At 38.2% G+C, this 16201-nt stretch overlaps 1 protein-coding gene across 2 annotated transcripts in view; it reads left to right on the top strand.

The window, feature by feature from the left end:
* Positions 1 to 16201, top strand: part of Rabgap1 (RAB GTPase activating protein 1) — a 125369-nt gene that overhangs the window by 38534 nt on the left and 70634 nt on the right. For both annotated transcript variants that reach the window (XM_028754651.1, XM_028754650.1), the window contains exons 10-12: positions 524 to 693; positions 10446 to 10620; positions 14801 to 14894. In XM_028754651.1, the coding sequence (XP_028610484.1) occupies positions 524 to 693; positions 10446 to 10620; positions 14801 to 14894 (439 nt within the window). The remainder of the gene's footprint in view (positions 1 to 523; positions 694 to 10445; positions 10621 to 14800; positions 14895 to 16201) is intronic.

The following is a 16201-nucleotide window of genomic DNA, read 5'->3' as shown; positions in this document are numbered from 1 at the left end:
ACACTATGTGCAACTGTTTTACTGAATGCTGTTTCTCTTCAGCTGTTATGTTATGTATAAGTGGATAAAGGATATAATCAGAAAGCTCTAAAGAATGAGAAGCCCTGCTGGGTATGGTAGAGAACTCTGGAGGCTGAGGCAGGCAGATCTCTGTGAGTTCTAGGTCACAATAGTGACAACCTGTTTTTGTTTTTGTTTTCAAAAGTTATTATTAACCACATTTAGGACTTGAGAATTAACAGTATTTGTAAAAGTTACTAAGAGACTTAGAGCACTTTTGCAGACAGCCTGACTATATGTTTTCTACTGCTATACCGCTGCTTCTAATCCTACCTCGGGGATCCTACCTAGACTCAGAATTCTCAGTGGAAAATTCTTTCAGTTACTTGTCTGGTTTACTGACAGGACTTTTATGGTTGACCTTAAGATATCTTGAATACTTATATTAAGAGCAGTTACTTAACTGACTACATGAACAAATATATTTTCATCTCTTTTCTCTTTCTTGTTTCTCTCTCTCTAGATAAAGTTCTGTTCATGACAACAGCTGTGGATTTGGTGATAACTGAAGTACAAGAACCTGTTCGATTTCTTCTGGAGACAAAAGTTCGAGTGTGCTCACCTAATGAAAGGTTATTCTGGCCCTTCAGCAAACGGAGCACTACTGAAAACTTCTTTCTAAAACTGAAGCAGGTACTTCACCAGGGTGCCAAGAGGACAAGACAGGAGGGTCACACCTGAGACTGGTTGATGGTTCATTGTTAGAGCTGTCAAACAGCCATATGCCTTCTTAGTGTATTAAGAAGGGAAATCGTCTCTTAAGTTTTGTTCACATTGGATAATCTTCATCTTTTCTAAAACTCCAGGGTTCTTTATAGCCTGACCTCATCCTGAAGAACATTTAGCGTTCCTCAAGTTTTGGATCTGATAAAAGAGTGTTCTCCTACGTCTTTATACAAACATACCTTTATTTCATTTCATTCAATATGGTATTTACACTGAACGTAAGGTTCTTTTTACTTTTTCAGTCTACTACTATGTCTGTTAGTTTTGGGGTTTTTTTGTTTGTTTGTTTAGAGTTTTTGTTTTGTTTTGGTTTTTATTTTTATATTTTCATTTTTCATTTCTGGAATGTCCAGCTAATTCTTTAGTGTGCTTTTCTTTTGCTTTAGTGTTTTTTGTTCTCTCCTGAAATTTTTGTTGTTATTCTTTTTAGCAGCTTTTCTTTGATACAGTTGAGCATAATATACTGTAGCTTCAAAATCATTGAATGATCCTTAAAGAACTGTGAGTAACATCTTCATCTTGATTTGTCTGTTTTGTAATTTCAGATTAATTATTTCTGGCGGTTGAGATTCTGTTGTGTTCTTGGTTTTTTTTAGATGGCAGTTAACTTTTATAGGAGTCAACTGCTCTGTCTTTTCTGTGATGGCAGTAACTAAAATGTATTGTGTTCTTTAGCTTTCCTTGGCTCTCAGTTTTCCTACCATATACTAATGCTTAATTTTTTTATCTCTTCATGGCTACTTCTGCCAAAGCTGTTGTCTCCTTGTCCCTACCCCCATTGTTTCTTCTTCCTTATTTCTTTTCCTTTTCTTCCTTCACCCTCCTTTATTCTTCTTATTGAGCAATTACTCTACCACTGACCCTCAGCATTAGCCCCACCTCTTTCCTGTGTAGCCACATTCCTGGAAAATGTCATGGTCCTAGTTGACCTCAATTGCTAATCTGAGTTCTCATCGCCTTTTACCTTTCTGCAGCATTTGACATAGGTGATCTCTTCTTTCTCCTTAAATACCTACTCCTCTCTTCATTTCTAAGACATCTCAGACCTACCCCACCCTCAAAGGCTATACTTACCTGCCTGCCTTTAGTCTTGCAGTTTATGGCTATTATTAAATAGTTTCTTAGACCAAGGATTTTACTCTCTTATTCCTTTTGCCCCCATTTCCATTGTTTGAGGAAACTCTGTTTACTTTCAAGGCGTATCCTAAGTCTGACTACTTCTTTGCACCTGAATTCATTGCCATCATTGCTCACCTATGTCATGCTGATAAACTTTTTCGTCATCTCTCTGTTTCTATGTTTGTCCCCTATGACCTGTTCTAAACATGTCTGCTTTAGGTCAGATCATATTTTCTATTTTTTACTCCAAACCCTTTATCCTTATTTGTTAAGAGCCAAAACTTACTCTTTCTTTCTTTTTTTTTTTTTCCCAATCCAAAATCCTTATCAGACTGCTACTGATGTACTGCCTCCTAGGTCCCACAAATAAGTTTTTCTCTTCCTTTTCCTGGCACAGTCTGCACTAGGTACATTTTTAAGGACTCAGTCTTCAGCTGTTTCTTATCAACTACTCCTTCTTGGAATACTTTTCTCTGGATTCTACTGGATAATGCTCATCTCTCCATCCTTCTTCCCTCCCCATTTAGTACAAGAGAGCAAGTACGTGTGTGCATGTGTGTTTGTGTATGATATGACATATATATAACTAGCTGTCATTTTTTATGGTATAGTATATATCATATAGTATATTTACTCTTATGTTTCTTGGCCACTTTATAATCTCTACTAAGGCACTATTCACTGATTTATCCTAAGGGCTTAGAACATAGTGGTTCTCAGTGTTGGGGTCTGAAAAATCGAAAACAATCCAAGCAGTCACAAGAGCCTAGCAATGAAGATCTTTATTTGAATTAGACAGCAAAAACTTAGGAGTCTGGGACAAGAGCACAAACTTGGGAGCTGACTGCATTTTGAACATTCATCTTAGTAAGTGTTTAAGCAGATGACAAATATGTGTTGTACTCAGTCCCCTACTGGTCTATCAGGGCCACAGAACAGACTTGGGAGCCAAACTGTGACCCTTGGGGCCGTGACCCACTATATAACAGTATTTTAAGCTCAGAACCCACAAATATCTGTGCCAAATTACAGTTTTGTTTTGTTTTAAGGTTTATTTTATGTATGAATACACAGTTACTCTCTCCAGACACACCGGAATAGGGCATCAAATTCTATTACAGATGGTTGTGAGCCACCGTGTAGTTGCTGGGAATTGAACTCAGGACCTCTAGAACAGTCAGTGCTCTTAACTGCTGAGCCATCTCTCCAGCCCCAAATTAGAGTTTTTTATCAATCAAAATCATTTGTCGTTTCATTGTTAGGAACAATCATTATGTTTGGGGAACAAAATAAGAATAAGGAGGGGCTAGTCATCTGGAACGCTCTTCTAAAGCCTGGAAACTTGAACTTAATTTCACCCTATGATCAAAATGGAGTCTGAAAACAAAACGGCAATACTTAGGATAAGTCTTACTTGTTTGATCCCAACATCAGTAATTAGTATTCATTTCAGTATTTGTTGAATTGAGTTTATATACTGGTAACTTTGACTTTCTGTTTTACAAAATTTAAATTAAAGTTTTATATGTGTTTACTTGGGTGTACATTGCCCTATCAATATAAATGTTGAATCTATTATATCTGTCTTAGTTTGGGCTTTACTTCTGTGAACAGACACCATGACCAAGACAGTTCTTAAAGGACATTTAATTGGGCCTAGCTTACAGGTTCAGAGTTTCAGTCCATTATTATTAAGGCAGGATCATGGCAGCTTCCAGGCAAGCATGGCACAGGAGGAGTTGAGAGTTCAACACTTTGTTCTGAAGATAAAAAGAAGACTGGCATCTTCAGCTAGAAGGAGGGTCTCAAAGCCTACTCCCACAGTGGGACACTTCTTCCAATAAGGCCACATCTACTCAACAAGGCCATACCTCCAAATAGTGCCACTAGCTGGGCCAAGCATATTCAAACCACTACAGTATCCAATTAGTTCTGATGAGTGTATTTAGACAGAAACAAGCAGAGTTGTAATAGGATTTCTTTCTTTCCAGCATTGTCTGTGTTTCCACAGGAACCAGAGATTAGCATAAGATCAACAACCTAGGTTTAAGCAGTAGCTTGCTTTATGACTTTGAACACCTTTCTTCAACTTTGGCTCTTTTTACTGAATTCTGAGTTAGCCACAATAATAGAATCACCCTCATACTATTACTGTGAGATTAATGAAAAGGTCTGTAAAGTTTGGATTGCATATTCTTTGCATTTTAGTTGAGACAAAATATGGAACGTCTTGTAATGTGACAAAACCAGAAAACTCTGTTGTAAAATGAGAACATTGTTTAACACTTAATCATTTACCCGTTTAGAAAGCCTTATTCATTTGAGGTCAGCCTCAAACCCACAATCCTATCTGCCTCAGTTTACTGAGTGTTGGGAAATAAAGGCTGTGCCACACTACCAACACATGTTTATTGTATGGGAGGACAGCGCCTAGGGAATCAAACCAGCTCTCAAGCATTATTGCACATTTAGGGAGTAAGGGGAATAATTCTTAAAGTGTCTACAGTGATTCTAGAGAAATGTCTCAGTGCTTAAGAGTACTGTCTGCACTTCGAGAGGATTTGAGTTCGATTCCTAGTACTCACATGGTGACTTACAACTATCTGCAACTCCAGTTTCAGGGGATCCAGCACCCTCCTCTGGACTCTCAGTCACTTTATATGCATGAAATTTTTAAAAAGTATCTGGAGTAAGAGGCAATAAATAAAAACTAATTGCATTATGTTTTTAGTACAAACTTGTTTAAAAATTTCTTTAACTAAAGTTCTGGTTTGTCAGTCTTGTGTTAGTGGACATAAAATAACTCCCCTGATATTGTATTTTTTTCTTGGGATTTCCTGTTATATTGAAGTCAAGGACCGCATGGCCTGCTGCGCCAAAAAGATGGCTCCATGGTTAAGAACATGTATTGTTCTTGCAGAGGACCCATGTGCACTCCCCAGCACCCATATGGCAGCTACAACCATACAACAATCCGTAACTCGAGTTCTGGGAATCCAGCACCCCTTTCTGGGTCTGTGCATGTGTGTACATACAAATGCACCGCAGACATGATACATGGATATAGCACATATACACCACACATACACACCACACACACATAAGACACATTTATATACTGTACACACACACACATGTAACTTTAAAAAATGAATTATTTTTAAGAAAAAGAAAGTATATTTTATAATGTTTCCTTTTAGTGGAATCACCAGTGTTTGAGATTTTGTTCCGTTTGCCACATTTTCTTTCATTGACATTGTCACCTTAAAGATTGGCCAAGTCTAAGGCTAGAGAATCTGTTTCTCTAAAACCCTGTCAGGAGATTGTTGGTACACTTAAGAATTTAGGTGGTACAGTGATAACTATGGAAAGTTTTATCTTTTGATCAATGATGGCAAACATTTTATCATGTGAAATAATAACTTTCCCTTTTTTTGTATATTTCCTATTAACATCATTTAGTTATTTTTCCTCTTCATTTGTGTGTCTCAAACCAGGGTAAACTCTGCCTTCTCTGCCTTCTATGTGCTGGGGATTATAGGTTATTTATGTATTAATTAGGTCAACCCCTTTAGATATGGTATTTCCCCCATTTTTACTAGTCTTTTTCACTTTAGTTTTAGTGATTCTTTTGGAGTTTGCCACATAGTTTCTTTTTACACAGTTGAATTTATCAAGTTTTTCTTCAAAGCTTCTGAATTTAGCATCAAAATTGGAAAGTTAAAAATACTTTTCACACTTTCCTATTGTCATGATGTTTCTAGATCACTGACTTATTAGTGTAGTAATCCTCTGTACAGTAAAATGTGAGTCTGACTTTTTCTCCCAAGGGCCATCTAGTTGTCCACATGAAATTCATTAACTATTACACTATTCAATAGTTTGTAGTGCTCCCTTTATTCAGTTTTCATGTGTGTTTGGGCTTCTTTGAAGTTTTTACTTCTTGGTCAATTTAGTACAGCCTTGGTGTAAAAGACCTTATGTCTTTGTATTAGGTAGGGCAACTTTCATTCAGCAGATACTCTTGTGTTTATGGGCTTTCCTAGATACTCTATTTGTTTTTCAGATAAACATTAAAATCCACTAGTTTAGCTCTGGGACAAGTTGCTGTTGCTTCTATTAAGGAGATGTCTGTCATCTTACCCAGGAATAGGGATGTCTTTACTTATTCATGTCTGTTCTACCTTTGTCCTATTAGATTGATTTTTATACACACACACACACACGTGTGTGTGTGTGTGTGTGTGTGTGTGTGTGTGTGTGTATAATTTTTATATTTTATATAATTCATATTTTGTTAATTGTTTGCATATATTTGAATGTACAACAGTTTAGAAACTTACATATTTAAATTACTGAATATTTATAAAAATATGTATTGCAATATGTAAATTCCAATGCTTTTGACTATAGAAAATTCAGAGAGAGGTTTTTATTTTTTTTTATTTATTTATTTATTCTTTCCAAAGGGGAGGGGGTTTATTCAGGGCAGAGGGCAAAGGTAGGGAGAGAAACAGGAGAAGATGATGGAGAAAGAGGAGAGAGGAGAGAAGTGGAGGCCGTCCATGATCACGTGGAGAGAGGGGGAAGGGAAGGGAGGAAGATTGAGGAGAAGCTAGAGGAAAGAGAGTAAAAGAGTAAGAGAGGCAAGCAGCCCCTTTTATAGTGAGCACGCCTACCTGGCTGTTGCCAGGTAACTGTGGAGGTGGAGTTTAGACAGAATACTAACATTCCCCCATTTTGGTTTCATTAAAAAAGAAAAATTAGAAAGAGGTGACAGTGAAGCAGGAATAGGGTCATCGTGTTATCTGGCTACTTCCTGCTGGCATTGGGGGTGACGTGTCTTTAGGGGGAACCTGGAAGAATGGGTATGGAGGATGTTTGTCCGGTCTTAGGAGAACTGGCTGTTTCCTGATGTCCAGGGTCTATGGAGCTAGCCATCTGAGGATAGGTCAGAAGGAACAGGTCCAGTAGAAGCAGCTGTGTGTGTGACAGGAGATGGAGCATCTGGAGGTTGTTTCTCTGGAGCTGTTTTGGGTGTGCCTGGACTTGACGAGATCTGGATGGCGTCTATTTGGTCCATGAGAGGTAGATCTGAGTGGGTTTCCTGTAGCTTATAAGTTTACAAAAGAGATAACAGCATGAGTTAACAATATGAGCAGTCTTTAAGATGAGCCTTTGTTGGATCGTATAGTGGAATGTTTTATTAGAGTTAGGCAAGTTTATAGGAACTCAAATAATATTAGGACAGTGGCATACCAAGAAGAGAAAATTTGAAGCATTTATTTGATAGTAACTCAGTTTAGGTAATGAGGTAACATAATATCTGCAAAAGCTTAGCTGTCAGTGTAGTCAGAAGTCTGAGTAAGAGTAAACAATAATCTACCAGTTGTATATTATTTTTTAAAAATGACAGAGTCCACTAGCCAACAGTTCCCATGGTCTCCATAGTCTCTTGGGTGAAGTCAGTTTGGCTTCCAAGCGCAGAAGATACAGGGCTTTTTTCTGTGGAATGGATACATGTGACATGAGAAATGACCTACCTTGATTTGACTTAGCTAAGTCATTTGACTCAGAGCATCCAGTCTAGCCCACTGCGTTTGTTAGTGACTATATCATCACATACAATCCAGGCTGTATCTTCTAGGTGTCTGGTGTCCAAGTCTTCTGAAACCATCTTGGGTCAACTATTAGAGGCTTTGGGAATTCTGTGAGCCATAAGCTTAAAAACTACTATCAGCAGACTTCTGACAAGATTGAGAGCCATAAGGATTGGTTGTAACTGAATAGAATAATAGCAGTAGTAAAAATCTATCAAGACAGAGCCTTTCCTATCCTGTCTTAAGTAACTTTGGCGGGTTGTGTAGGTAGAGAAAAGCACATTTTTGTATTAGCAAAGAAACATTTGGCTAGGACCAGAATAAGAAAGCTGTATTGTATGGCTGGTGGAGGGTTAGGTGGCAGCGGCAGCAGGGTGGGACTTCCTGCTCGTGCCAGAAGTTGCTGCCCAGTGTCTCTGGTGGCTAGAGTTTGCAGTGGGCAAGGTAAAGCAAGCATGTCCCATATCACAGCAACATTCATGTTAGTTGTTTTTGTAGTGGAAGGCACCGCTAGCACTCACTTTACAGGTCCCAGGCAGAGAGGGAATGCCTCCCTTGCATGCTCAGGTAGCCAAGCCCTTTGTGCAGGTGATTGCGCATGTGGAGAAGCAAGTCTAGCTGGTCTGATGTAAACCTGCAGACATCTGCTAGAGTCTCAGCAATTCCCCCATTTTGGGTTTAATTAAGAAAAATTAGAAAGAGGTGTGGGGTTGAGGAGGTTTCATGGCTAAGAGAACCTGGGGTGGGGAACAGGCGGAACACATGGAAGGTAGATAAATGATCGAACATAGGGGATTTGTTTCCATTTACCAGACTGCTGGCAGTATGTGTTAAGACCCCTTAAAATGATTGGGTCTAGCATGCCATTAAGTGGCTACTTTAGTCCATTATCTAGAGGGTATCGAATCCAGACCTTATTGCAGAGGTGTATCAATTTGGAAGGCCAAATCAGTCGTTAATTTTAGAGATTTGAGGTTTTTCAGTAGACAACCCAGTGGGGTGTCTGTGGGTACAGTCGAAGACAATGTGGTACCCATTGGGTGACGTGGCTGTTACCCAGCTATCAGTTGGCATCCCAAAAGAAAAGCTGGCAACGAAAAATCAGACTCAGGCTAGATAATCAGGTCGTCACGAGAATATCTAGGTGCCTCTGTGGAACTAGTCTTGTTTGTTTTTAAGTAATTTAACAAACTTACATCAAAATATTTAAATAGTATTTTCCTGTCATGCTGTTTTCAGTATAGGGATGAATGTATATCAAGGATTTTAATTTAGTTAAATTTAATGTAAATTAAATTTAACAATTTAGTTAATTTAATGTAAATCAAGGATTTTAATTTAGTTCACTAATCATAAAGAAGATAAGACTAAGTACTTAAGAACTTGGGCCTATTTGTTTCTTCTATTAAAAAACAAAAAATCAAAAGCTATTAGAATAAGATCACACAATGGTGATGCAGCCTTGAATTTAATCCTAGCATTCAGGAGACAGAGGTAGACAGATCTCTTAAGTTTGAGGCCAGCCTGGTCTACATAGTGAGTTCCAGGACAGCCAAAGCTACATGGAGAAACCCTGTCTGAGGTGGTGGGGGAATTACTAAGATTATTATGCTATAGGTAGGTAACCTTTGAGTCATCTTTTCTATCCGAAAGAAATTATTCTCCTAGACACAAACCTGTAGCCCACTTTGTAACTTCATGGAGCCAGAGTCCTTTACTAATAATAAGCAGCTGGGTTAGAGACAAATATATTTGTCTTATATTTGTCTAGAAAACTAAGCAACTCTAGAAGCAGTTGCTAAACTAATCAGATATTCTGTGGTCTGGATTGGCAAGGTTTTGTTGTGCTTATTCTGTGGTTATGCTTGGCCTCTACTGGTGGAGATGCTTAATGCAGCCTTTAGGCTAAGACTCATATATTAAATTGCACTTCAGGATGATATGAAAGGACACATTGCTATCATCTTGGCCTTACTCCTAAGATTGGAGTGGAGTAATGCTTTTAATGAAAAGCGAAGTAGAGATCGGGATGGTAAAGTCTACTCTGGTGTTCCTGTACCTTGTAGATATCCTTGTCCTCCACCATCCATCTGCTATGCTCTGCACCTTTCTGTGCCTTCAGCATCCTTTCTTGTACTTCTTGCAGCCTTCATCTCTCCCATGCTCTCCAACTGGCAATAATGGGAATATTAAGGTGCTCAAAATGTGTATTATGCTGACAAAATTGTATGTGTGTCTACTTTTTTTAATTAGGCCCATATGCATTGTTTATGGTGCTTGTCTAAAAGTAAAAACCAGAGTGTAGGTTGAGATTACTTGGGAAAAATTGTTGGGAATTTTATTGATGTCTTTCCTGCTGTTCATCTCTACCTACTGTCCTCCTACCCAGGTTTGGAGTTAAGAAAATCTTTTGTATACTGTTTGAACTAAGCAAAAGAAAGAATGGATTTTCTTAGTGCTAAACTTTTGGAATGTATCTACAATTTTGATAAGTGGGAAACCTGAAAAGACACCTAAAATTTATTGGAAAGACACTGGACAATTGACTTTCACATTGATTAAATACTGGTGATTAAATATTTGATGATTTATTTTAATGACAGATAAAACTACAAAACTGCAATATCACTTAAAATGTTCAATTTTCTTAAGAGTTTGGGTTTTTCGTTTGTATTTTTTTGTTTTAGAGACAAGGTCTCTATGTAGACTGTCTGGCTTTGAACTCACAGACATCTGCCTGCTTCTGATTCCCATGTGCTGGGATTAAAAGTGTCTACTACCATGCCAGGCCTTTAACTTATGCTTTTCTACTTGATAAAGATTACATTTAGTGTGGAATTCAAGAAAACACCATTTATTCTTGTACCCAATACAAAGCTAAAAATGATAATTAAAACAAAGAAGTTTGCTACATAATACCTTTTTTTTTTTGTCATCAAGATAAAGCAGAAGGAGAAAAAGAATAATGCTGACACTTTATATGAAGTTGTGTGTTTGGAAAGTGAGTCAGAGAGAGAGAGGAGGAAAACTACAGCCAGTCCTTCAGTTCGCCTGCCACAGTCTGGATCCCAGAGCTCCATGATCCCCTCTCCTCCAGAAGATGATGAAGAAGACGGTAAGTGTAGAGAGGTTGGTTTACTTATAGGGACGGTTGTGCATACTGCTCCAACTTCATCTTCATCAGGGGCTGGCAGTAGGATGTGGTGTTGGAACTCAGTGAAGCACTTACCAGAGTCTCTCATAGACAAGCAACTAGGAGATTCTAGAAAATAGTTGAAGTTGCCATACGTTACCCCCTCCCCAGCATTTATTTTTGTGTGTATGGTTTTTACTTGCACCACAGTGTACCGATTAGGGTCAGGACAACTTGACAGGAATCTGTTCTTGTCTTTTACTCTGTGGGTTACAGAGATTACCTTGAGATCAACAGGCTTAACAATAAGCACCTTACTCAGTGAGCCATCACACCAGGCCACATTCGGGCATTCTTTAAGATACTCGTAGTCAGATTTGGAAAATGAGATTTTATAATCTTTTGGTCACTATTTTAAGGTGCTATAAGGAAGTAGGAGCTAGAAGTTTCTGGCACAGGAAAAAGAGCATTTCACGGTGGTTGTCATAGCAGTAGAAGGGCTTCATTTTTAATATGATGATAGAGTCCTTTGAGTCTGTATCTGTGAAATTCACACGATGCTCGTCAGATTTGTTTTTTTCATTTTGGAGAGTTTGTGGGACATCCTAGGAGTTGTTTTGAGCTGGGATTGAAAGTGCAAAACTCCGTAGAGATAAGTAGGCTGCCTTGAACGTTTCTGGCAAATCAGTCACATTAACAAAAATAAAGAGGTATAAGAAATGATTAACTAAGTTAAAGAAGATAAATATCCATGATTATGTGTGCTTTTTCAAGATGATAATAAGCCATGACTTTATAGTGTTCTCTCCCCCTCCCTCCCTCCCTCCCTCCCTCCCTCCCTCCCTCTCTCTCTCTCTCTCTCTCTCTCTCTCTCTCTCTCTCTCTCTCTCTCTCTCTCTCTTTATATAAGTCCTACAGTCTTGAGATTAATCACCTTATGGTTAGTTTTTAGGACTATTCATTTTTAATGATTAAATGCTTATTGTATGGTACCAAAGTGCCTGATTCTCGTAAGCCTGAAGAATAGATTATTGTTGTCCTCATTTTTCATATAAAGAAATAGAATCAGAGATACGTAAACTTGCCATAGACTACATAGATAGAAATTGGCAGTCATAATGTGAATCTGAATGTGTGTGCTTTGAATCTGAGCTGAAGTCTGTTATCATCTTCTACAGTTGGCTCTCATAAATCATTGATGTGCATAAAGGCCCAGTTCCTCTTTTTAAAGTCTGATGCACTTCGGCATTCCCCTGCCAAACCATTTCAAATTGTGGTCCAAATTGTGGTCGGTCTTCCTTCTTTCCTTCCTTTCCTTCCTTCCTTCCTTCTTTCCTTCCTTCCTTCCTTTCTTCCTTCCTGTCTTTTTTCTTTTTTTAATTTACATTTCAAATATTAATCCCTTTTCCTGGTCCCCCTCCACCCACTGAGACTCCCTATCCCATCCCATTCCCCTTCTGTGAAGGTGTCCCCTCACCCACCCACTCCTGTCTCCCCACCCTGGCATTCCCCTACACTGGGGTATTGAGCCTTCACAGAACCAAGGGCCTCTCCTCCCATTGAAGCCTGACAAAGCCTTCCTCTGCTACATATGTGGCTGGAGCCATGGGTCCCTCCACGTGTACACTTTGGTTGGTAGTTTAGTCCCTGGGAGCTCTAGTGGGTGTCTGGTTGGTTGATATTGTTGTTCTTCCTATGGGGTTGCAAGCCCTTTCAGCTCCCTCAGTCCTTTCTCTAACTTCTCCATTGGGGACCCCCTGCTCGGTTCAGTGGTTGGCTGTGATCATCCACCTCTGTGTTTTTTGGGCTCCAGCAGAGCCTCTCAGGAGACAGCTATATCAGGCTCCTGTCAGCAAGCACTTCTTGGCATCCACAATACTGTCTGGATTTGGTGACTGTATATGGGATGGATCCCCAAGTGGGGCAGTCTCTGGATGGCCTTTCCTTCAGTCTCTGCTCCACATTTTGTCTCCATATTTGCTCCCGTGAGTAATTCGTTCCTGCTTCTAAGAAGGACCGAAGCACCCACACTTTGATCTTCCTTCTCCTTGAGCTTTTTGTGGTCTTTGATTTATATCTTGGGTATTCCGAGCTTTTTGGCTAATACCCACTTATCAGTGAGTGCAAACCAAGTGTGTTCTTTTGTTGGTTGAGAGCAGTAGGGAAAAATTGTGGAAGATAGATCTTTCTACTGCTTCTGAAGGACTTACCACACCATGTGAAATATAAACTTTTCTTGACATTACAGAGATGTCATTGTATAATTAGATTCACCAGGGACACCCAGCCCATGTCTTCCATTACAGATTGTATGTGGTGGATGTTTTAATGAATGAGAAATTACAAAGTAGTATCATCCTGGCATACTAATGAATTTGGGGGAAATTATCCTTAGTGTCTTCAGTTTTTTCTGCTCTTCATTATTTACATATAGAAATATTTCATTTATATTCAGCCTGTCTTCCCCTTGTCTCACATCAAAACTATGAAAATATCCAAAATGCCAACAACGTAGAAAGTTTAATAATAGGTGTCAAAGATTTATGAGCTCAATTTTAAAGTTGCTGCTTTGTGGCAATACTCTCTGTAGAAGGAGTACATGGTAATGCTGTCCTCACAGTTTTGCTTAGTGAAGACATAAGAGGATAAGCACTGTTATACCCAGTTAGTGAGAATGTAAATTTTTATAACTGTTTGAAAAGACAGTTGGTCAGAAAATTACTAAATCCTTGAAAATAATGGTTTTTAACTTGGAACAGTCATTTCTAGGTATATACCTGCCCAATAAAGCAGTGAAACAGCATAATCCTAATGCTGCATATAGCAAACCATTAAAAATGCATCAGGACCCGTTTGTCTGTCACTGAGCTATGTCCTTAGCCCTCACTGTCATTTTCTTTACCACTTACATATTTTATAGTCTCTAAATTCTGATTACTTAAATTGAAATTAATTTTATTATTTATCTTAATGGGTATTTTATCTTATGGGTATTTTGCCTGCATATATATCTGTGCATCAGGTACATTCCTGGTGTCCAAGAATAGAAGAGGGCTTCAGATCCCTTGCAATTGGATTTACAGGTGGTTGTGAGTCACATATGGGTGTTGGAAACTAAATCCGGGTTCTCTGAAAGAGAAGTTACTGTTCTTCACCTCTGAGCCATCTCTCTAGTTCCCTATATATTCTTAATTTTCATTACTTGAATTTTAAAGTATTCATTTTGTTCTTATTAACATTTTGTTTTCTATTCTAACTTAATGTCATTCTATAGAACATCTGTAAATTAAGTCATAATGTCATTAAAGACCAGAAAAAATACTAGTGATAATTCACTCAAGCAGTGATATTAATATCTTGATTATGCTCCATTTGTTTGGTGTTTTTAACAGATCATACTGATGATTTAACTCTTTATCTTTTATATCGTCATAAATACAAACATTTGTATTCATTTACCTTATATACATGTCATAATTTGTTATTTTTTTTAAATTAGTGTGCAAAGCATTAAATATCATTATAGCATTTTCAGACACATAAAGGTAAAAATTGGGAAAGTGAGCTAGAAACACAAAAATGAGAGATGATTCAATAAAACCATCATTCCACCACGTACCACACTCCTTTACTAGACTCATGGGTGACTAGTTTTGTTCTTTACTATTTTAGACAAAACTGTTACATGTTTTTGTACATGAAACTGCTTACTTTGAAAAAAGAGAACATTTCACATTTTGAGTTCTGTATTTTATTGGTTGATGACTTTTCTATAATCGACATAATAAAGACATATAAATAAAAATCAAGAGAAAATTAAGCCGGGCGGTGGTGGCACATGCCTTTAATCCCAGCACTTGGGAGGCAGAGGCAGGTGGATTTCTGAGTTCGAGGCCAGCCTGGTCTACAGAGTGAGTTCCAGGACAGCCCAGGTTACACAGAGAAACCCTGTGTCGAAAAACCAAAAAAAAAAAAAAAGAGAGAGAGAGAAAATTAAACAGGTTATAAAAGCATTGTACCTGAGATAGGATTATTCACATTGTGCATAAATACTAAGAACATATATTATAGCTTTATGTTCCCAATAAGTGTTTACATTTGCCTTTTATATTCCCATGTTCTGTTCTTTTTCTTTCTTTTCTTTTTTTTTGGCTTATTATAGATAATGATGAACCTCTCTTGAGTGGATTTGGAGATGTATCCAAAGAGTGTGCAGAAAAAATTCTGGAAACTTGGGGAGAACTGCTGTCAAAATGGTGAGTTATAGAGTCACTCTGCTTCTTACCTGTTACTCTCATTTCTTACCTAATTTTCAATCTGGAACCAATAGCAGAGATCTGCAAATAAGGTCTCACTCAGGAGTCTGTTAGACATACATAAGGATAACAACAAACTCATGAGTCAGTCTGAGGTCATTAGAAACCTATAAAGTCTCACTGATAAGAAAATTGTCCAGACTTGAAGTTCATCAGTAGAGAGGGATAGAGGAAGAGAGGGAGAACAATCATTTGGTTCTGTACAATGGAGATGATAGGTATGACTGGCTAGTTGAGTATAACCAACAGAACTTGCCAACACCACCTTCACTCTTTAAAGCCAGAGCTGCCTCTTGCTTGCCAATCTCTAACTGAGGAGTATAAGGAGGTTTCTCTACAGTGGCTTTGTGCAAATAAGACTGCCCCACAAATCTCCTAGTGACTACAAAATCTGTTTTCAGGAGTATGCCCTCTGTTAGAAGGGTGAGGAAATGTAACGAATACAAGCCTGTTTCTATGGTACTCTGAAATTAGATGCAATCAGAAGTCTGTTGAACTTCAAATTTAGACATTCCCTACAACCTCTGGTGCAAGAAATTCCTTAGAGTTTCAGATATATACTTCTAATATGTAAGAGTCTTCTATATAATGTAGAAATGCTCTGCAGGAGGCAGGTGAGGCCTGTCTTGTTGCCCTTTTGAAGATACCAACCTTCATGCTTTTCAGGCCAAGTGTTGTAACAGTTAGCAGGCCACACATGTGGTAAACTGCTTAAAAATCTACTATGATTGGAGATGATTCTTTTTCAGTCTGTTTTTCTCTCTTCCAATTATTAGTTATTCTCAGTGTTAGATAATTTTCCCCATGGAGTTTAAAGATACCTAAGTACAATTGGCAAGTAGAAAATTAAGGGACAGAAATCAGATATTGTCAGATATTGCCATTTGTGTGGGAAATTTTAATATAAAGATGAGGCAAAAAAAAGTATTAATGAACGTCAGAGTGCTTCAATGAGCAAAACAGCAGTTCACCTTTATAACAATTCTAAATAAATCTGTCAAATTCTTATGACGAAAAAAAATACACACCGTTGTTAATATCCAATGATCAGAAGAGTTTAGAAGATAGTTGCTCTGTATGTGTGGTGTGTGTGTGTGTGTGTGTGTGTGTGTGTGTGTGTATGTGTGTTACATAGTAGAGACTTTAAGTAGGAGTTTTCCTTACTTGTGATATATATACTATCTGAAATGGCAAAGCTGAGTATCCTGAGCATGACATGAGTGCCATAGTTTAGGCTTAGGCTGGGA

The sequence above is a fragment of the Grammomys surdaster genome, unplaced genomic scaffold (assembly GCF_004785775.1).
Source record: "Grammomys surdaster isolate TR1022 unplaced genomic scaffold, NIH_TR_1.0 126035, whole genome shotgun sequence".
Lineage (NCBI taxonomy): Eukaryota > Metazoa > Chordata > Mammalia > Rodentia > Muridae > Grammomys > Grammomys surdaster.
This window is presented reverse-complemented; position numbering and strand designations above follow the sequence as displayed.